The 20405-nt window shown below is 53.8% G+C and overlaps 12 protein-coding genes across 12 annotated transcripts; 6 read left to right on the forward strand and 6 right to left on the reverse strand.

Moving 5' to 3' along the window:
- Positions 1-783: 783 nt before the first annotated feature.
- On the reverse strand, positions 784-2008 carry VTN49DRAFT_666 (uncharacterized protein; the record flags this gene model as incomplete). The annotated part of the gene is made up of 4 exons (XM_069414842.1): positions 784-1157; positions 1210-1792; positions 1843-1947; positions 2000-2008. The coding sequence occupies 4 exons, from the start codon at positions 2006-2008 to the stop codon at positions 784-786; spliced, it is 1071 nt and encodes a 356-aa protein (XP_069271026.1).
- Positions 2009-2291: 283 nt separating this feature from the next.
- VTN49DRAFT_667 (uncharacterized protein) lies at positions 2292-3278 on the forward strand (the record flags this gene model as incomplete). Its single annotated transcript, XM_069414853.1, has 1 exon — positions 2292-3278. The coding sequence occupies one exon, from the start codon at positions 2292-2294 to the stop codon at positions 3276-3278; it is 987 nt and encodes a 328-aa protein (XP_069271027.1).
- Positions 3279-3565: 287 nt separating this feature from the next.
- VTN49DRAFT_668 (uncharacterized protein) lies at positions 3566-5032 on the forward strand (the record flags this gene model as incomplete). Its single annotated transcript, XM_069414864.1, has 1 exon — positions 3566-5032. One exon carries the CDS (start codon positions 3566-3568, stop codon positions 5030-5032), a length of 1467 nt encoding a protein of 488 aa, XP_069271028.1.
- A 287-nt stretch (positions 5033-5319) lies between these two features.
- Positions 5320-7877, reverse strand: VTN49DRAFT_669 (uncharacterized protein; the record flags this gene model as incomplete). Its single annotated transcript, XM_069414875.1, has 2 exons — positions 5320-7255; positions 7306-7877. The coding sequence occupies 2 exons, from the start codon at positions 7875-7877 to the stop codon at positions 5320-5322; spliced, it is 2508 nt and encodes an 835-aa protein (XP_069271029.1).
- A 1567-nt stretch (positions 7878-9444) lies between these two features.
- Positions 9445-10035, reverse strand: VTN49DRAFT_670 (uncharacterized protein; the record flags this gene model as incomplete). Its single annotated transcript, XM_069414887.1, has 2 exons — positions 9445-9605; positions 9729-10035. 2 exons carry the CDS (start codon positions 10033-10035, stop codon positions 9445-9447), a joined length of 468 nt encoding a protein of 155 aa, XP_069271030.1.
- A 121-nt stretch (positions 10036-10156) lies between these two features.
- VTN49DRAFT_671 (uncharacterized protein) lies at positions 10157-10517 on the reverse strand (the record flags this gene model as incomplete). Its single annotated transcript, XM_069414898.1, has 2 exons — positions 10157-10389; positions 10442-10517. 2 exons carry the CDS (start codon positions 10515-10517, stop codon positions 10157-10159), a joined length of 309 nt encoding a protein of 102 aa, XP_069271031.1.
- A 194-nt stretch (positions 10518-10711) lies between these two features.
- VTN49DRAFT_672 (uncharacterized protein) lies at positions 10712-13050 on the forward strand (the record flags this gene model as incomplete). The annotated part of the gene is made up of 2 exons (XM_069414909.1): positions 10712-10803; positions 10875-13050. 2 exons carry the CDS (start codon positions 10712-10714, stop codon positions 13048-13050), a joined length of 2268 nt encoding a protein of 755 aa, XP_069271032.1.
- Positions 13051-13562: 512 nt separating this feature from the next.
- Positions 13563-14796, forward strand: VTN49DRAFT_673 (uncharacterized protein; the record flags this gene model as incomplete). Its single annotated transcript, XM_069414920.1, has 4 exons — positions 13563-13706; positions 13772-13876; positions 13937-14487; positions 14544-14796. 4 exons carry the CDS (start codon positions 13563-13565, stop codon positions 14794-14796), a joined length of 1053 nt encoding a protein of 350 aa, XP_069271033.1.
- A 160-nt stretch (positions 14797-14956) lies between these two features.
- Positions 14957-15269, forward strand: VTN49DRAFT_674 (uncharacterized protein; the record flags this gene model as incomplete). Its single annotated transcript, XM_069414931.1, has 2 exons — positions 14957-15151; positions 15210-15269. The coding sequence occupies 2 exons, from the start codon at positions 14957-14959 to the stop codon at positions 15267-15269; spliced, it is 255 nt and encodes an 84-aa protein (XP_069271034.1).
- A 283-nt stretch (positions 15270-15552) lies between these two features.
- On the reverse strand, positions 15553-16250 carry VTN49DRAFT_675 (uncharacterized protein; the record flags this gene model as incomplete). The annotated part of the gene is made up of 2 exons (XM_069414942.1): positions 15553-15825; positions 15882-16250. 2 exons carry the CDS (start codon positions 16248-16250, stop codon positions 15553-15555), a joined length of 642 nt encoding a protein of 213 aa, XP_069271035.1.
- A 333-nt stretch (positions 16251-16583) lies between these two features.
- On the forward strand, positions 16584-18005 carry VTN49DRAFT_676 (uncharacterized protein; the record flags this gene model as incomplete). The annotated part of the gene is made up of 1 exon (XM_069414953.1): positions 16584-18005. One exon carries the CDS (start codon positions 16584-16586, stop codon positions 18003-18005), a length of 1422 nt encoding a protein of 473 aa, XP_069271036.1.
- Positions 18006-18106: 101 nt separating this feature from the next.
- On the reverse strand, positions 18107-20392 carry VTN49DRAFT_677 (uncharacterized protein; the record flags this gene model as incomplete). The annotated part of the gene is made up of 1 exon (XM_069414964.1): positions 18107-20392. One exon carries the CDS (start codon positions 20390-20392, stop codon positions 18107-18109), a length of 2286 nt encoding a protein of 761 aa, XP_069271037.1.
- Positions 20393-20405: the final 13 nt, after the last annotated feature.

Consider the following 20405-nt stretch of genomic DNA (forward strand, 5'->3'; position numbering starts at 1 on the left):
TCAGAATTGAGAGACGCTACTGCGTAAGTCTAGGCTTTAGAGCGTATGGTTCACCTGTCAGGGACCTTGTCGCCGATATTAGCCCCCATCCCTACGACCACAGAGTATTACTGTGCCACGGAATCATTTTTTTTCTTCTCGTAAAACTCATTTAAGTCCGATTGTTACCAGCCATGGGACTTCTGTCGACGCCATCAAACCTATGGGAAATGCATGGAAGCTAAACGGTGCCATTTTTACTGACACTGGTAGGGCTGATGCCATGGGGGAGCACTGGGCATTGATCTTCTCTTGTTCACGTACTTTGGGAGTGCTACAGCACTCAATTTTCATCCTGGTTGTTGGTTCGAATTTTCGAACCATCGAAGAAATAATCTCTCCGTTTTCTGCCAATCTTAATATTGACACGCTTTGGTCTCTGTATGTTGGAACGATGAGACATGGGCCGTATACACAGTGTATTATGGATCCTCAGGGTGTGATAGTCGATTGTGTAGGAATTAACTGAGATGGGAAGAATACGAATGGAATAAACAAATGGCCGATGTGGAAGGCATCCGTTTCTAAGGAACTTTCAGTAGTTGATTAATGGCGCTGGACATTTTCAAAATCGTACAGTATGCACGGACGCCTCCGGGTGAAGTACACTACTGTAAGAGCAGTGATACAGGAAAGTCAGAGGTACCGCATCCTGCATGGCCAATAGGCGACTCAGCACAACAGATTCGGGAGCTGGACGCTGAAGTGAGCAAAGCCTTTCATTTTCTGAGATCTACACACTAATCACATCTTGTCGAGAGACTCCTGCAAATCCAACCAACGCCCTCTTCGTAACGGGTCCAGCTTCATCAATTCTGATAGCCATCGTTGGACATCAGCTTTGGCTTCTGCAGTTAGAGTTCCCTGAATCTTAGCCGCCAGCAGCTCGCACTCGATCAATGCTTGATACAGCCATTTCGAGTCCTCGGCGCCATCGAGCGTCTCGAGAAGCACAGTTTTCTCCTCCCTGATGTATTGTAGACGCTCGGAATCGGACAGATTCGGCGCAAGGGTCTGGGACGCCAGCGCGGGATCAAACGTACACATCAAATCTTGGTGGTGGAAGAAAATGGACTGATCATACGGGTCGATGAGAGCGCGATGGGCAAATTCGAGTTCTACACAGACAGCGATCAATACCGGCTCTTCCAACGCCATAACAAGCCCTACCTTCATCCAAGACTTTCTTCCGCTCCTCATCCGACGCCGATTTCTCGTCGAGATACTTTTGTAGCAGCTTTGTACGGTTATGCCAGGCTGAGTAGTTCGAGAAATCGGCCCGGATCATTTTGGTCGAGTATTCTAGCTCCGACTGCGTCAAGCTCGACCGTTCCTCGGGCATCAAGTCTTCCAAGGTGCGCACCACGAAGCGGCGATAGCCCCAGCCATGAAAATTACGACGATCTGCATTCAGCATTTTTCCAACAAGCGCTAGCTCTGTCTGCCAGAATGGAACTAGGACCGATCTGGGGAGCAGTGCTCGAGCTTGATCAAGAAGCCACATGCGGTAGTTCCAAATCCAGTAGCATTTGGGATGTTGCCGCAACAGCGGAACCAAAAATTCCAGCTCATACTTGATAATCGCCGCGATCTTATTCGTCGCAGCCTCGTCCGATAACTCTGGCTTCGTCTGCGCCAGGTCCTGCTGTCGCACCAGTCGTCGGTAGTTCCATATCGTGTAATACTCCGGGTTTCGGGTCAGAAGATCGGTAATCAACTGCAAGGTTTCGGCCGTGTACTGGCCCTGGGAGACCTGCCCGAGGTCAGATGAAGCAACCAAGTGCGTACAGCGAGTGAACCCGCCTTGTCCCGGACCGATTGTTCGAGGCTGCGGTACTCTTCGATCCGCCGACGATCCCTCTCAACTTCCTCAGCGGTCCTACTCTGAGCAACACGAGGCACTCCATGCTACGAAACCAGTATTAGCATCTTCCCTAGACACAAGCCATTGCAAACGTACGCTGGCCATGGTGACGAAGCGGTTAAGTCCATGATGCCTGACGGTTGGCTATGCATAACCGTGATTGGTCAAGCTTTCGGAGTTCGGGATTAGTTTTTTCCGAAATTAGTAATCGTTTACCCTAATTTGCCATGTTGCATCACGTGCTTTACTGATCATCGTCTTTCCTGGGACCCGTTTCTCTAAACTTCATGATGGACATAAGTGTTCCAACGCATTCGTTTTTTATGCAAACACATGTTTAAAACACTTAGCATGTCTCAACTAAATCGTATTGGCTGCTAACGCAGCCATGGCTGCAGGATTCTCGCATTCCTTGCACCGCGGCCTTGCGAGCCGCAGCGTCTCTCATTCTGCTTGGACTGTCCACTCCCTTTCCTCACTAGTAGATACTTATGGCTCTCCAGTCGATCATTCCCCCGATTGCTCGCACCAGTCGGAAAATTGGCTGTCGTCAAGAGACCATACTTGCCATTCTAAGTCAGATTCCAAGCAACGAATCCTCACCACCGTTAAGTTCGCGCCTCGTGCACGAGCAAGGCATGATGGAGCTCATGCTGCAGAACCTGCTCAAACTGCACTACAAGGGACTCCTGCCTACGCTGTTCGGAGACGTCAGAATGTCGGCCATCAGCCGGCTCAATCGACTTCGAGCCGTGACCGTTTCATCCCGAAGCGTGAGCTTACGGACTCGATGGTGGCCACGTTTCGCGTGGGTATCCATCCAGAATTGTTGACTCCCATGGAGAAACTCCATAGGCAACGTGACAAACGCAAGGATCCATTCCAACGACGTCGCCCCCGGACAGTCATGTCCACCAGAGCGTATTACAGCCAACAGCGAGTCATTTCTCCCCATTCAGCGCCTCACTTATTGGATCATCCTGCACTTTCTGATGGTGATGAACTCAGAATCGGCGCACGGCAGATCAGTGCTGGTGCTGTCTGGAATGTGGGAGGAGCATCCGCTGCGCAGGGCACGAGACTGCTCGGGGTGCCTGACGGCGCAGGCGGGTTTTGTAAGAGCGGCAGTATGGCTCCATTCCATGTGGCTCAGTTCCTTAACAGGCCTTCACCATCAGAGGAACAGGAGATGAACGAGTCGCGATTAACGCTTGCGCTGGACATTGACCAAGCGCGGCGGCTTCTTAAGATCCCAGAACGATCAAGATTACTTGATTCCACTCCTTCAGCCTCGTCTCCACGATATGAGATGTGTTGCCCCCTAACATGGAAAGACAATACTTGGAAGCGATCAGAGCTCATTGCAGGCAAGTAGAGTACTGAGACATTACCCTAGGTAGATTATATAATTGATAGATTGTATCAGCTACATGAACGTATCCTTAACCCATTTTCCCATTGATGAACTGACTGTTATCAGGACCACCGACGACGGAAAACGCCCAAAGAGCATTGCCTCTATTGCCATTCAAGGTTTTAGATGCTCCTTATTTAAGGAACGATTTCTACTGCTCCACACTTGCGTACTGTGATACGTCGGGATATTTGGCGGTGGCATTAGGCAATCATGTCTTTTTATGGACAGACAAGTATGGCCTGGAAATGGCGCCTATCCCAGAGGAGCAGACTCCAGGCTATGTAACATCTCTCGCTTTCTCATCACCAGCAGGCGGCCGGAGCATCCTTGCAGTAGGAAGAGTCAGCGGTACCGTGTATCTCTGGAGTACCTTTGAGCCTGAAGTGAGGTTCATGATGACTTGCCCATGTCCTGTGACCTGTGTGGCGTTCAAGGAATCGACGACTCGCCGCCGTTCGAGAAGGGCACCGGGAATATATTTACCCGTCGAAGACCTTGCAGTTGGCGACAACGATGGTTACGTTTGGTACTTTTCAGTTGAGTGGCCGGACGGCGATTTGGAAGAGCCATGGGGTCTGACTTTGACCCTGTTGGCGAAAATCGCCGCGCACAAGCTTCAGATCTGCGGTCTTGCGTGGTCTCCCGATGGAAAATATCTCGCGACCGGGGGCAATGACAACTGTTGTAATGTTTTTGATCTTGATGAGATTCTCGCTTGTTTTAACGATGAGCCGTCTGTCCGAGGCCCGTGGACTACGGTCAGCCCACTAGGTTCTCCAAACGCGTTGTCACGGCAGACCGTAACGTCCCGTCTGCGAGATTATCTCCATCGATTCCGCGGCTCAGCGTCGTCGGCACCGGTGTCCCGTGTGCCGTCTGCAGAGTCCTCGACTCAATCCGTTGAAACGCCGGTCGCGGAGACACACTCCCTTCTCGTCACGGACAACCCCGCGATTATACCTAAAGGCTGTCAAAAACACCGGTTTGTCCATTGCGCGGCCGTTAAAGCCATTGCGTTTGCGCCGTGGCAGCCAACACTCTTAGCCACCGGCGGTGGAATGAACGACCGTGCAGTTCACTTTTACCACGCGCCTAGTGGAAGCTGTCTGGCGACTATCGATGTACAGGCGCAGGTGACGAGTCTGATCTGGAGTCGAACGCGCAAGGAGATCGCTGTTATTTTGGGGTTCGCCCAGCCGCAGCATCCTTACAGGATTGCAGTCTTTGCCTGGCCGAGCTGCGAGCAGGTGGCGGCTATCCCATGGGACCTGGATCCAGAGGGACTGACCGATTTCGACCCGGCGTACCGTGCTGATTGCGGGCGTGCACTGTTTGCCATCCGGCACCCTGCTCGGCCACGGCGGTACCAGACTCCGAGTAACAGCGGCTACTCCTCTGGCGAGGACGACATCCTGACGCCCATTGGCCGGCTCAGCAAGAGGACTGGGTCTAGATCCATGTCCGCCACCAGCAGCGAGACAGGGACATGCCGACGCCATCCAACCAAAGCAAAGAAGGGCAAGCAGCGGCCAGTGCGGGTTGAGGAGGACTGGTCAATCGCTGTTGCAGCCAGCGACGAGACGGTCCGCATTTACCACGTGTGGGATGACAGTCGCAAAACCGTTGTTTGCGGTAGCGGTTTATTGGGGTACAGCGCGATTCTGGAGACCGCCGAGGGCATAGAAGATCCAGGGCGGGAAGTGATTCGATGATATTTTTATGTTGCGCTGGTAGTGTATGATACTGTGTAGGGCAAGCATGTATATATAGTTTTTCATTCACAACCTTTTCTATGCTTAACCCTCTACATCGAACAGCCCAGATTTCTGTTCCGTACAGGAATCTATACCCAAGAAACATTTCCCAAGCAGTACAAACCTCTTTATATTCTTTTTACACAGAAGAACGCAACACAACGCCCACATCAATGGTGATGAACGAATACATGGAAACATCATATTACACCAAAAATGAGCAAAATAGGATACACATGACCATTTCATCTCTTTGACCGCTGCCCCGTTTTAATCTTCTTTTTCGACGGCATTTCTGGCTCTTCTTCTGAAATGTCTTCTTCATCATCCTCATCATCAGAGCCACTCTGGACGTAGATTTCGGGATCGCTGCCGATACCGTCGTCGTCGAAACCGTCTTCATCTTCATCTTCTTCGTCTTCTTCTTCGTCTTCGGATAATGAGGAGTCAGCTTCTTCGGCTTCGATGTCGAGGAGTTCGTTGTCGTTGTTTTCTTCATCCTCGTCTTCTTCTTCGTCGTCGTTCTCTTCGCCAGCGTCGTCAGAGTCCGCGCTGATTCCGTTCGGAAGGTTTTCTTGGGCGGCATGTTGATCCTGTCCGGCGTAGTGCGTGACGCTTTCGAGGTAGGATTCTTCTTCTTGTTGATCTTCGTCCTCCTCTTCTTCGTCGCTGTCGTCACGGCGCTGCCGGTGTCGGCGGTCCGCCATGGATTGTCGCAGGGTCAGCTGCGCGTTGAGCATGTCGAGCTTGCCCTTGAGAAGCAGCAGTGACGGCAGGCTGGCCGACCGCTGCTCCATGATCTGGAACAATGTGGCGATCTGCCGCAGCAGGTCGCGCCGACCGGCGAGCGCGCCGCCGTGCGCCACGACCGTCCACTGTACCCACACGAGCAGGTGTCCATAGCGGCCTGGGCGCGCGGCCATCCGCTCCGCGACGCGTTGGAGGAGGGTGGCGGCGAGTGTGGAGTCAAGACGCTGGATGGTTGTCCGGATGATCCGCGTGTCGCCTGTGTGGAAGCATGCCTCGAGGAGCTCGCGGTCGTTGGTCTTGAGGGCTTGACTTAGGACGGTCGATAGGGAGACGCCAGTGGGGAGTCGGCTGGCGGCTTCTTTACTCGGGCGTGGTCCTCGGGACGGGCGCTCGTCGTCGTCAAGCTCTGCTTCGACGTCGATTTCGCGCGACGCGACATTCCGTTGTAGTAGCTCGCCAAATGTTGGCTCGCCACCTTCTTCCTCTTCTTCCTCCTCTTTTTCTGATTTCTCATCTGCATCCGGTGCGTCTTTCATAGCTACTTCCTTGTCCGACGCAGCTTGGTCTTCTTCTTTTTTCTCCTTGCCTTCTTCCTCGTCTGAAACGTCCTCGTCGCCCGACACCGATACCGCGTCGACATCCGGTTGCCGGTCCTCCATTTCCACGTCCCGGGCAAATGCCCCTGAGTCCACGGCGGCTTGGTGCTCCTCGACGTGTGCCCGGCTGACATCCCGCGCCTCGGTGACGGCGGCAGACGAAAGCGCCGACGCAGGATCCCGGCTGGTGAGCTCCGTCGTCCCGGAGAAGGCGAGTTCCTCGGTGTCTCCGTCCTGCCATTTCACCCGCTCAAATACCAGGTTGATACCACCCTGCGCCCAGGCAACTAGCAGCTCCGAGCCGCGGAACTCCGTCTTGACCACCGGCACGACCTTTTTTGAGTCTGGCCGAATGAGCTTGATTACTGCGTCCGCCTTGCGCGTCATTTGCCGGCCCTTGGCCTTGAGGCTGGTGGCAGACTTTTTGGAATCTGATTGCAGGAAAGGTCTTGTGAAGAACTCGATGCTGCCGTCTGACGTCTGCACGGCGAGAACTTGCTTTTCGGCACCCGAGTTTCCGCCGTCGTACAGAGACAGAGACAAGACATCGTTTGCGGCGACAAGGTTCATCGCCAGCCCTTTTTTACTAGGGTCGAAGACGTTGATATAACGGTCATTATCAGCGGCCAGGAAATTACTGGAGCCTATTGAATCCGTAGATGAGGAGATCAAGGTGTGGATAGGATTTCGCATCGCGGGAAAGGACAGGACGGGCTCATCCTGGTTTTCAATGTCGATGATATAAGGTGTTTGAGTTGCGCAAATGACAGGAGGATTCGAGAGAACAGGTCTCGACAGTGCATTGACAGCGGATGTAGTTGGCAGGCTTACAGTTCTGTAATGTATTAGCAGAGATCAAAGTACATGATCGAGCAGCATGCTTACCGGATACTTTGTCCCGTCCTGAGATCCCACTGGACTAGTTTCTTATCACCACCAATGCTCCACCCCTGCCCTGATGTCCGTCCTGCAGTAAACTTAAAGTCCTTAATTCCACCCTCATGGGCTCCAGATAGCGTTGCCACGACCTTATCCTCGGCGGGCGAATACATGCGAATCTCCGAGGACGACGTCCCAAAAGCAACGACGACATTTCCGCGCTCGTCCACATCTCCATTGACATTCGCTGTCTTTTTTCTGCTATTGTTCTTCCTCTGTTCCCGATGGCTATGCCCACCGTGATAGTAACCCCAGTCTAATGACGTGATGGACTCCTTAGGCGCTACAGCATGCTCGCACTGCAAGGCGCCCGTCTCGACGTCGTGAATGCGAAGATGTTGCGCATCCAGGCCCTGAATCACGGATGCAAAGAGGGCCAACTGGAATTCTGACGGCGAAAAAGCCGCCCGCAACACCGATGACGTGTTCCCGGTGACCGTCGCATCGGCGGCGTTCAGCGTCTTCGCGGAGGAAATTTTCGACGCCGGCCGGTGGTGTGTGTTCTTTTTGTTCGCCATGATTGGAAACCGAATATTCGGTATTGACGGGCGAAAGAGAACGGCCTCAGCGTGAGAGCCCGTGATCTTCCCCAGGAGCAATTGCGTATCTCACCAACACACAATCGGCCGGGAATGTCGAGCTGTTTCTTCTGAACTTTCGCGATGCTCTCTCTTGCAGAAAAAAAAAGTTGTCGGGGATCCGTACACGCTTTACCTGATCGAGACTAGCGTGGTCATTGACTCTTATCTAATCAAACCCGATCTCCTGGGCTTTCAAATCGGCTTCGATCGTTCCCCCCCTCAAACGGCGGTCTGGAGCCCGTTAACTTCATCTGATCATTGTGGCTGTTGACTGATCTGGGAAGCTGATCTATGGCTGAAGAGTCGGATTCCATTGTCCTCTGCACTTCTATGTGTTGGAGAATACAAGGTGGGGTCACCGGCCAGATACTGTGGACGAGCTTCTCTCCGTCCACTAGTCACCAGTGGGAAGTCTTCTTCCAGTGCTGCAATTGCAATGCCTTTCAACTGTCGAGCTGATACGAACTACGAGGCGGATTTGGCGCACCAAATCCCATGACACTTCGGAACGTCGCTGCCTAACAACCCATCACTTCCTGAACTGAAGCTACGTCACCGGTATCATATGCTATGAAGACAATTCGGAGGACAGTCGACATGTGGCATTTGTGTCCTGAATGAATGGCCATGCCCAAAGTCCGCTATGCTGCTCTGCATTTTCACTGGCACAGTTATGACGAGCTCAGGCTGCCCCTCACCCAGCTAGATATTTAGGACAGGAGCATCAAGGAAGAACGGCACCCCAGGGGTCACGCAGCATCGTCAGCATGGAGATTAAGAGCCAGGATTGCAAGACAGCGAGAATCTCGCAATGGAGGCTGTACTCAGGCAACGACAAATGGTCAGTCGTTCCCATAGCTTTTTGGTTGCTATCACTGTGTTGCTCCTATCAATTCTGGCATGGGACCAACCAGTTGGGATGGTTGGAGGATGCGGATAGGACAACGTCCAGGCAACCGGTTACCGGCAGCTGCTGACAATAACTACAGGGCAGGCAGCGAGCGATGATTGTGTGCGGTGTACGGAGGGGCCTTGCACAGCAGGTTTGAGAAGCACCAAGCGACAGGTTGAAAGAGGTATAAAATGGCCAGCGGCCCGGAATCTTGATAGGCTCGGTTGGTCGAGGTTCCAGACCAGATCTTGGCACGCTGACTCAGCGCTCAGTTGTGGCGCAGCGATTCCAGGGACTTATTCTCGGACAAATGCTAGCCCGTCATCTATCGAAATTGCGACTGCGATAATCTATCGCTGCTTGATTCCATGAGAGATGCCGTCCGATGCAGTGCTTGCATTGATTTGACTGCATGGCGGCGTTGGTTTGCTTCGTTTGCTCTTGGGCTCCTACATGAGAGACGGAGGTCCGGAAGCCGAGCTGTCCGTGCTATCTTGATATGGCCGGCGGGCTGAGAGAAAAAAAAAAGGAGTTGTGTAATCTCTCTAGTGGGCCAGGATGGATTATTGAGAGATTGACTACGGACGGAAATTGCATGGACCGAAGCTTGCATCAGTGTGACGGATCGTTGGGCCAGTCCAGATAAGCCCCTAGAGAGGGTTCAGGGTTGAGCCCTAATTTCCCAACCACCACCAGACGACCACCAACCACACCGACCATCCATTCCTTCCGCTCCTTCACACCACCGGGGCAATCGGCATCGGAATCCTGCACTGCCATTCCATTTATCCTCTCACTGACACAGTCTCATTTACTGAATTTGAGGGATAAAAACGAACAACAAGGAGAAAAAGAGAGCAGTCGGCCCACCAGAGGGAAAAAAAAGTCTTGCTTACACTGAGGAATTTTTTTTCCAAGAGCTGGATTCGAAAGTTGGACAAGGCGCTGGGTGCGAGTTTGAGCCCATCTCCGCTTTCGGAGGGCTGCGGCCAATGAGAGTGCGGATGCCCCGCACCGTAGCCCATCGTAGCCAATCAGACTGCGTAAACTGGCCTGATCGAGGTTTAGCCGGATTTGTAGTCGCATCGGGTTTAGCGGCACAGGCCCAGCCGACGTGAGGTGGGCGGTCGTACTTAAAGGATTCTCGCACCCCTCCGATTTTTCTGAGTGTTCTTGTCCTCGGAGCTTGCCTCTCCTGCTCATTTTGCGGCCGGCCTTTTGTTTTTCCGCCCCGCAGATTACGCGCTATTCCCAATTCAGCCTCTTTATTACGCGTTCTAGCTCCTCGGCGCGTCGCTCTTTCCTTCCGCGTCGTTGCCTCTTTTTAGCTGCTGCATGTCCCGCTGTTCCTGAGCAGCCTGCGACGCGTGATCTTAAACCAGTTGTCCTTTCTGCCTAAGGCATTAGCTGCCCTCCTCGCCACTCCCACGCCACTTCTTGACACGATCACCTGACCAGTTTCCTGCTGGGCGGTGCCGAGTGTCTCATTCGCCGCTGCAAGGTCTACCGACATTTCTTCCGCCTTCCTTCCCTGTCCATTTCTTGGCACCGCCAGTGCTGAGTCAGCGGTTTGCCGCTCACGTGTCGTCTCTTGGCAATATATAAACACGGCTTGTCCGTTGCTGTTTGGGGTCTGCACGCCAGAGTCGCGTTCTCTCTTGCTCTGCGTATACACACTCCCGCATTATTGTCTCCCTCACGCCGTCGCGTTATTACGAATTGAACGGAGCGAGAGCGCGTCTGTCAGTCTTAGCCAGTCATAGCGCAAACAAATATTCCAGTGTGATTTATCGTTTATTAAATTCCATTTGACCGCGTTTTACGGAATTGTTCGCTATTGTATCGCGGTCCACCGGGGCCCTCATTCAGTGTTTTCACAATGGCCACGCCCCCGCCCGATGGCTCGTCGGTGACGGAACAGAAGCCTCAAGTTCCAGCCACCGATATGGCTGTGGAGTCGACCGTCAATCGGTGAGTATTTTCGCCACAACTGAGAAAGTCGCATGGGACCAAATGAACTGGTGTGCTAACTATGCATCAAGATCGCCAGATTCGCTGACGAATGGCAAGACGGAGGTGGATGTGAAGGCGGCAGCCTCAGCAGTCAATGAGTCGGCAGTCAATGCAAACAATAAAGCCGAGCCCGTCGTGAATGGGCATAATGTGAACGGAACCCAAGTGACGAACGGGACATCAGAGCCCTCGGTGAAGCCTGAGGAATCCGCGCCTTCCCAGACAAATAACCTTACCCCGTCCGCCGCCGCTCAGCCTGAAAACTCCGACGCTTCGCACAAACAGCCCGAGAGTCTGAAGGAGGAGCAACCATCTGATACCAAGCCTGCCAACGCAGCACCAAGCGACGCACCGCAAGCAGATCTGGCAGCAAATTCTACAGAGCTCCCCCACCATCCATCTCCGGCTCCCAAATCGACGGCAACGGTAGATCAGGAAATGCGGGACGCGCCACCGTCGCCGACCAAGGTCGCTCGGGAGCGGGAAGATGCTGGTGATGAGGAGCCAGCGGCGAAGCGTGCCAAGACCAACGGTGACGTGACGGACGCTGCGGCGCCGACGCAGACCGCGGCGGAGGAGTCCACGCAAACGATTACACCACTGCAGCACAAGTTCCTCACGAAAGCTATCACTAGCTTGAAACGCCTACAAGATTCGCGCTTCTTCAAAGAACCTGTTGACCCCGTCAAGCTCAACATTCCGACCTACTTTTCGATTATCAAGCATCCCATGGACTTGTCTACTATTGAGTCTAAGTTGAAGAATTCTCAATACAAGACAGTCGATGAGCTAGTTTCCGATTTCAACCTCATGGTCAACAATGCCATCACTTTTAACGGCCCAGAGCACATTGTGAGTCAAGAGGGCCTGAAGCTGAAGGCCTCCTTTGAACGACAGCTGTCGAATCTTCCCAAGCCAGATCAGGTTGAGGAGAAAAAGGCGAAGAAGGCATCGGCGCCCAAAGAGTCGCGCCGTGAGTCACGTTCCGCTGCACGGCCGAATGCTGGGTCGCCGCAAAGCACAACTTTTGCGCTGGGGCCGGAGGGGTTGCCTGTTATCCGTCGGGATTCGACCACAGCGGATGGTCGTCCGAAGCGGTCCATCCATCCTCCAAAGCGTGACTTCCCATATGCCAGCAAACCCAAGAAGAAAAAGTACCAGTGGGAGCTCAAGTTCTGTCAAGAAGTTCTCGATGAGCTCCACAAACCCAAGTATTACACGTTTGTTGCGCCGTTCTACTACCCCGTGGATCCTGTCGCACTGAACATTCCCACGTACCATAGTATCATCAAGAAGCCCATGGATCTGTCGACCATGCAGCAGAAGTTGAAGAGGGGTGAATATGAGAACGCGAAAGAGTTTGAGGCCGACTTCCGCCTCATGATCAAGAACTGCTTCAAGTTCAACATCCCAGGCGATCCTACCTACGTAGCTGGCCAAAAGACAGAAGAGTTGTTCAACCAAAAGTGGGCCACCAAGAATCGTTGGCTGGAAGCGCACGACCCTCAGAGAGGGGAGCAGAGCGGCTCCTCCGATGAGGACAGCGACGCGAGTGAGGAGGATAGCGAAGACGATCCCGACCAGGAGCGACTGCAGCAGCTGCAGAAGCAGATCGCGGAGATGTCGAAACAGGTGGAGGCCATCACGGCGCGCAAGAAGAACCGTACGCCTCCGGCAAAGAAGTCCAAGTCCAAGTCCGGCAAGAAAGACAAGAAGAGCTCGAAGAAGGACAAGAAGTCCAAGAAGCCGGAGAAGGCCCGCTACGTGACCTACGCGGAGAAGCAGCTCATCTCGAACGGTATTGGTCTGCTGCCCGACAACCGGATGCAGGAGGCGCTGCGGATCATTCAGAACAATGTCCCTTCTCTGAAGGGTGTGCAGGAGACGGAGATTGAGCTCGACATCGACGAGCTTCCTAACGAGGTTCTGGTCATGCTGCTGAAGCATGTCAAGAAGTACGCCCCTGCGCACCTTCTCGAAGAAGAGGAGGAGAAAGAGTCCGCGCCGGCACCAGGCCCGGTGGCAACAAAGCCCAAGAAGAACAAGCCCATGAGCAAGCACGAGCAAGAGGCCCAGATCAACATGCTGCAAGAAGGGCTTTCTCGCTTCGAAGGCACGGCGAACCGATCTCCAGATCCGGTGCAGTCGGGCATGGAGAGTTCCGACGGATCCGACTCGGATTCGGAGGAGAGCGAGGAAGAATAATTGCTCGATTATCGTTATGCTCCCGCTTCACGGATTCCCTGACGTTTTCTGCCCGTTATGTACCGTATGTTAGCGCTTTGCCGGGGATCAAGTGCTAATCTGTTTCGCTTCGTTATGTACATATTTCGCTGTTTGTTATGGGGCATCTGGCCATCTGCGTCTTCAGTGATGCCTGATCGATTGTCGAGTGATTGTTCTGTGGTTCCTTTGATGGTTTGCTGCGCGTTTGCGATGGTGCTGGCTCAGTGTGGCGTTGGATCGATGATGGGTTCTAGAATGGGTTCTGGCTTGAGCTGCAGCACACGCCGGGATGTATGATATTGAATTACAGCATAATTGCTAGTTGAATCTCTACTCAGTGTTCTGTAGACTTGTAGAGCATTAGGTAGGTACATACTCTGTACTCGGATGGGTTACTTGTAACACAGGTTATCAGATATCCTGTGGTAGTTTATCGCTATCAGTTTCGATCTTGGAAGTTCAAAGCAACATTCATTCTAGCTCAGCTCAGGATGCTCCCTCCATGCGACCCAACTGTCCTTGACAAAAACCCACAGTTCAAGAAACTTCACCAACACCTAACCACCAATATCCTCAATCCCGATGGCACGACAAAAACCGACGATGGCGATCCAGCGCGCCGGGCTGTCGCCGAGGTACACTCTACACACAACACGGTTCAACAAACTTCTGCTGAAACCTCGACGTGGAAACTATCTAGGAGCTGAAAACATTTGAGACGCGGGAAGCGAAGCGGCAGATTCTCAAAGACGCGATCCGACGCGTTGCGCTGGATTCGGAGAGGAACAATGCCTTGCCGGATGATGTGGGAGCTCCTAGACCAACTCACTTTAAGACAGCATGACCACTAACGAGCAATTGCAAGTTGCGAGACACGAGCGCCATTATTGCCCTGTTTCTATCTCTGACCATACCCTTCTCTGACGAATTTGAGAGTGACGTCGACCGCGGGGATTCGGATCCAGCGACTTCGCTCCTCGCAAGGGATATTGACAAGCTCCATGAGGGGATTCCGGATCTCGCACCTCGGGTTTCGGACGTCCTTGCTTCGGATGTCGAGACCTTGCGCTCAATCCTTGCTGCGGCGCCCGATCCATCTACGGAGGACCAACCAGATGAAGCTACTCGCACGCGGTCGTTAAGGAGAAGGACTTTGGGAAGGATAGAGCAACCCAAGCTATCCACTCAGCTTGCAGATCGCCTCCGTCGCCTGCGCAATCTACAGTTGGCCGAGCTACCCGCAGCACGTCGGCGCATGGCAATAACGGCGGCAGAAGTTCTCGCGGCCCGTGCGGCGCTGATCGAGCAGGTGGTGATTCTGCTGGAGCGTGCGAAGCATGGGGCGCTGGCGCGCGCGGCAAAGGCGCAGGCGGATCACCTTGCGACGGTGGCGGAGGGGATGGAGGGGAAGGTCCAGTACGTTACATACAAGGTCGACTCGGGTATTAAGTTATGCTGATGTGATGTTACAGAGTGATGAAGCTCGAGACACTGTCGACAATCTACACGCCCGAAGTGGTCACTGCGCTGCGAAACTACCGCGAACACCTCCAGGAGACGCGCGCGCGTCTGCAGGACAGGGAGAAGGCAGCAACAAAGACACTGCAGGAGTACGAAGGGGGACGGCACATGGGCGGCGCAATGGCAGACATTGCCCGTCGATACGGCGCATTACTCAAAGAAGCTGATGCGATACGTATGGAGATGGAGCGACTGGGAATGTAGCTCGGTTTCCGTCGGCTTTTTGTGTCCCTCTGGGTCACGTGATAATGTTAGAAGGTCAAATGCGGCATGAAGTGGCAAAAGATATCAATTTACGGATAGGTTGTCGCAAACAAATCTACATCCACCGACCGCAGAGAGGAAACGAAAAAAAGGAGAGAAAATGGCCGACGACGCGATCTCCGTCTACGACGAAATTGAAATTGAAGATATGACCTTTGACCCGAACCTGCAGATCTACCATTACCCGTGTCCCTGCGGGGATCGGTTCGAGATCGCGCTGGCGGATCTACAGGATGGTCAGGATATCGCAGTGTGTCCGAGTTGTAGTCTGATGATTCGGGTGATTTTTGATGTGGTATGTTCAAAACTTTTGGAGAGTTGGTGTTAGGATATTGGGCTAACGATGTTGGTAGAATGATTTGCCGCAAGATGCGATGACAACTCAGCCCCAGAGTGTGGGCGTTGCAGCTTGAGCTCCTTTTTGGATCATATCCCGGTTGCTCTCGTCGAGAGAGGGTTACGTCCTGCGAGACCTGCGGTCAACCAAAACCATCCCGCCGCAAGTCGTATGGACTTTCCGCCTCTCATGCTATGTCATGTCATGTCGGGAAAGAGCTCTCAAAGGAACAGCATGTCACCCAGACTGTCCATCATCTGAGCCAAACCTCGACAGTGAAATAGTACACAAATACCAACAATCCAATCCAACCAACTTTATCATCATAATCATACACGTTCTGTAGGACAAAAACTTCTTTACTCCTCCTGCGAATACAAATCCTTCGGCAAACTCAACGTCAACTCCTCATTCAACAAATCCGTCAGATTCGAACCATCCCGCAGATAGATCCACTGCCCGTTGATAAACCCACGGGTATCCTGCTTCTCATGCGCATGGTCGCCCTGCACCACCCAGTCGTATCGTTTGGGACCCGAAATGGGCGAGCTCAGCCAGATCTGCTTATTGGGGGGTTGTTTGTTGAGTACATAGGTGCCGACGCTGGGGACAACAATATTCAACACTCCGGCCTAAAAACCACCATCAGTATCTTCATTCGTAGACAGATTTTGGAGGGTGACCGTACGCTGTATTCAGCTTCAATGTCAGCACCCTCTTCCTGTACGCGTTCGACCTCGGCGAGAACGGCGTGAAGGTATCGTTCAGAGTAAGAGTGGTATTGGTTGTCGGTCAGAGGGGACGGCTCGGCGACGCCCGGAGCGAGACGGTTATGGTTACGGTGGAGGGGCTGGTTGTGAGGTTGCGGGTTTGGCGGCGTGGGGTCGGGCGAATCGGGAGTGATTCCCTTGCGAGCGATGGCTGTGCTGTGGAGGAGAGATCGCGGGGTTTGTTGCTGTGATTGTTGTTGCTCGAGAACGAGCAGTGGGCGTGATGATGTCGGAGCGGGACGGCGGAAGGAAAGCCGTAGAAGAGAGCGCGACGTGCGGGATAGCATTGTGATTGATACCGGAAAGAAGGGTTGGCTCGATCCGCGCCAGAAGATGGATCTTCAATTGAGGGTTGTTGCCGTCTTGCGCGAGGTTGTAGTTGGAAGAATGTCCATTCGTCATGGATCTGTCGCAATTCGCAACTGGAGGAGCTCCAGCTCCAGCTCCGCTCTAGCGTCACACCCCGTCGGCAAACCAAGCTTTTTTGCCTGCTCCATCGGACCGCTCTTTTAAAGAACAACCCGCAGCAACGACCATGCGCGTCGATGCTCGCACTCAATGGCCGTCCATTCCTCTGCCGGCGACTCTTCCTACAATATTATTCTCCACGATCCATCACGATGACCTCCAAAAAAGGCCGCCCGCGTAATAACAACAGGCAAAACTCGGATAATCCGAACAACAATAATAACCGCAAGAACGATAATAATAAGAACAAGAACAAGAAACCGCCGCTGACACACTTCCTCTGCTTTCCTCTAATCAACGAAACTTCTCTGCCCCAACTGGCGGCGTCGCTGGCACGGTTTCGCGCGAATCTACCGGTCGCACCGCAGAACGGTGACAATGCGCAGGATGAACAGCAGCTACTGTTCCCTCCGTCGGCCGTTCGGCCCCTGGGGACACTACACTTAACCCTCGGCGTGATGAGTCTGACTACAGATGAGAAACTTGCCGCGGCGAGGGAGTTGCTGGAGTCATTGGATATGCGCGCGTTAATGCGCGAGGCGGGCAAGCGTGCCATTACTGGGAATGCTACTGAAGAAGTTTTGGAAGAGGACGCAGTGCTGAGGCCCATTTCCGTTTCGCTAGAAGCGCTGCATGCGCTACCGCGCCAGCGCGCCGCGACTGTCCTGTATGCAAAGCCCGTAGATCGCACGCAAAGGTTGCATGCATTGGGGGTGTTGCTTAGGGACAAGTTTTTGGAGGCGGGCCTTTTGGAGGGGGAGTATCAGAAGGCAAAGACGGAGACAGAGACGGAGACTGCGGCCGCGCCCGCTGAAGCTCCGCCAGCGACAGCATGCTCGGATAATCCGTTGCCGGAGGCAGACCCAGTTGCCAAGGACCAGGATGTTGAAGACGAGGTAGCCGAAGAAGAGGCCGAAGACGAGGAAGAGGTGAAAGGGGAGGCAGCACAGACAGATAATAATACCCTCCACGAGAGCCTCCCGCAGAGCGACGTTGCACAAGACTCTGTTACCACCACCACCGCCGCCGTCGTCGCGGCCGGGAATGCGACACACGCACCTCCTAAAAAACGTCGTCGCAACAACAATCGCAATCGTAACCTCAAGCCCCGCCCACTTCTCCTGCACGCAACCATCGTAAACACAATCTATGCGCGGCGCGAGGGCAAAAAGAACTCAAACTCCAATAACAACGACAATAATGACTACAAGGAAGGTAATGACAACGACAACGGCGAGAACCCTCGCAACAATCATCGAAGAGACCGCGGCGGCCGCCGTATAACCTTTGACGCTACCCCTGTCGTGGCGCATTATGGGGAGTACTACGCTGATGAGGCGCGGACGATCGTTCGGCCGTATCCTCCAGCAGTTCTAGAGGTCGAGGCGGAGGCGGAGGCCAAGGTTGCTGGCTACCCATTCGTCTGGGCCGAGGATATCCCCATTGACCGCGTGTGTCTGTGCGAGATGGGCGCGAAGAACGTCGACGGCGAGGACGAACTGGAGGATGGTGCGCCGAGGTTAGGGCAGGAATACCGCGTTGTGGCGGAAAGAAGATTGGTTATAGAATCATGATATCTTTCTCATTTAAACAAAAATAATATATATGAAATACATATGATAGACCCTAAACCCTTGTACCCGCAACGCCAATCAACCTGCCCAAAAGGAAAGAATCATCGAACCTTGCTCATGATCGTCTCCACACCCCGTTCAACATGCAGCTCCGCGGCCTTTGCTTTAATCGCGCTGACCATGCCGCGCTCGAAATCATCGCGGGTGCGCAGAACGGCCTCAACCCACGACATTTGCAAGTCCCAGTACTCTGCCTTGAAAGATTCGTAAACGGCGACGACACCGCCTCCCTTGTCGGCCTCGAGCAAGCGAACAAGCCAGTCCACGAGCCGCCACTTGGGTTTGATGGTGGCCTCGAATGAGTCCGGGTAGGATTGGAAGAAGGCAAACACGGTAAGCACGTCGTCCTTGAACTTGTCCGTGTAAGGGTCCTGGCGGCGGAACTTGACACCCTTGTTGCGGACGGCGGAGAGGTAGTGGATGAGGAGTTGGTCCGAGAGTTCTTCGATGAGGATTTCGGTTAGGGATGGGTGGAGGACCGTGCCATAGTCTGACATGTAGTCCTCGAAGGTTGATGTGACGCGCTTCATGGCGAACTCGCCGTACCATTTTGGGGTGAAGAATTCGGGGAGAACGCTGCGGAAGTCGACCGTGAAGATGAGCTTGACAAACTGCGCCAGGCAGTGTGTGCTCAGGTCTACGTAGCCGTCCCGCAGCGCGTCCAGCTCCGCTGCTGCTCTTGTGGTTGCGTACTGCTCTGACACCACCGACTCGAAGTCCTGCCGGAACCTCGTGAGGTACCCCAGCTGGCCCGTGGCCTCGTTGTCGTCGATGCACGCGATCTGATCGTTGGCGATGGCGATCAGCCAGTCCTGCAGCTGCTGTAACCCTTCGGCCTGCTCTGGGCTCGTTATTGACTTGTACTTGGCGCACTCCTCGTCTATCAGGTTCTGCCATGCTGCCTGCCGGTTTCGCAGCGCCCGCAGCATAAAGTCGATCACTCCTTCGATCACGTCCTCGCGGTCTGATGCTGACGCCGCCCCGATTTGCTCCCGCAGCATCCGCCACATGTCGCCCAGCGTCTTGGTACGGAAGTGGCCGTCGGCGTTGGTCTCCAGCGCGTCTGACGACCGCTCCATTAGCGCCTTGCGGTCCGTCGCCAATATCCGGTCCATCCACTCCTCGATTGCGTCCAAGATCACGCTCTGCCACTTGCGGATGAGCTCTGGTTCGCGGTCGTCGAGGACGTTGGGCGTCAGGTCCGACGGCTTCCAGTCCAGCCGTGCCATCTTACGATAGTACTTGGGGGTCCACTGAATGATCGCGAGCAGGTTGTCCGACGGCAGGTCCGGACGGTCAACCAGGTCAATCAAAAAGTCATGCATCAGCCGATGGTAGATTTCCGTGTACGTCGCGTAGATCTTCCACCGCTTGGGGAACAGCTTCTGCATGCCCTCCTTCACCGTATACAGATCGTTAAAGTACCACTTGAGACTCTTGTCCAGGCTATCCGGATCCGCCAGGAACTCTTCCCTAGATTCGTCAAACTGGTTCTTCGCGTACAGCTCGATCGCCTGTAGAAACTTCTCCTTGTATCCGCGGATTGTCTTGGGCCCGATGTTGAGCGACTTGAACCGGTTTGCGAGCTCCTTGTGGTCGCGCTGTGCCTCCTGCAGCGCGCGGATCGTCTCATCATTCTTCTCCTCCTTGTCAATCACCACAGCTAGCCGGACAACCATTCCATTGTTGTCGCTCTGCACCAGTGGGATCAGATTCATGCATGCCGTGCCCAAATGATCATCAAACCAGTCCACCACATTATCCAGATCCTTAAAATAATCCAACAGCGTCGCCTCGCTACTCGAGTCCTTTGCCCGACGGATCTGATCCAGCGCCTCGTCCCGGAAATCCCGCAGCTGCGACAGCATCATGTGGATACGCAGTAGATTCGGCTGATTCTCCAAATCCTGGTCATCCTCGCGCAGCATGTTCTCCACCTCCGCCAGATCCATGCCGAACCGCTCCAATCCCTTTTTCATCGTCAGCACGGCTTCGAAGTTGCGCTGGATCCGCGCCAGCTTATCGATCTGCGCAAACCCTTCCACCGATGCCTGCGACTCTGCGCATAACCGATCGATCCCCTGCAGCTCATCTCGCGTCTTGTTCACCTGCCGTTGGCCCTCGACCAGCGCAGCTAGACTCTTCTGTACCGTTTCCAGCTGCTCCCGAAGACCCTGCTTAAGCTGTCCATCGACGGCGGCTTTTTTGCGTTGGTATTCGATCTTGAGCGCGGGAATCTTTTCCAGGTCCTCCGGGTGTCGTAGTAAGTCTGCCAATCGAGGGATCGACACTGCTTTGTCGGGGTCTTTCTCAACCATCATGCCCATGGAATCCCTCAGT

Source organism: Thermomyces lanuginosus (genome assembly GCF_041956635.1).
Source record: "Thermomyces lanuginosus strain ATCC 200065 unplaced genomic scaffold VTN49scaffold_19, whole genome shotgun sequence".
NCBI lineage: Eukaryota > Fungi > Ascomycota > Eurotiomycetes > Eurotiales > Trichocomaceae > Thermomyces > Thermomyces lanuginosus.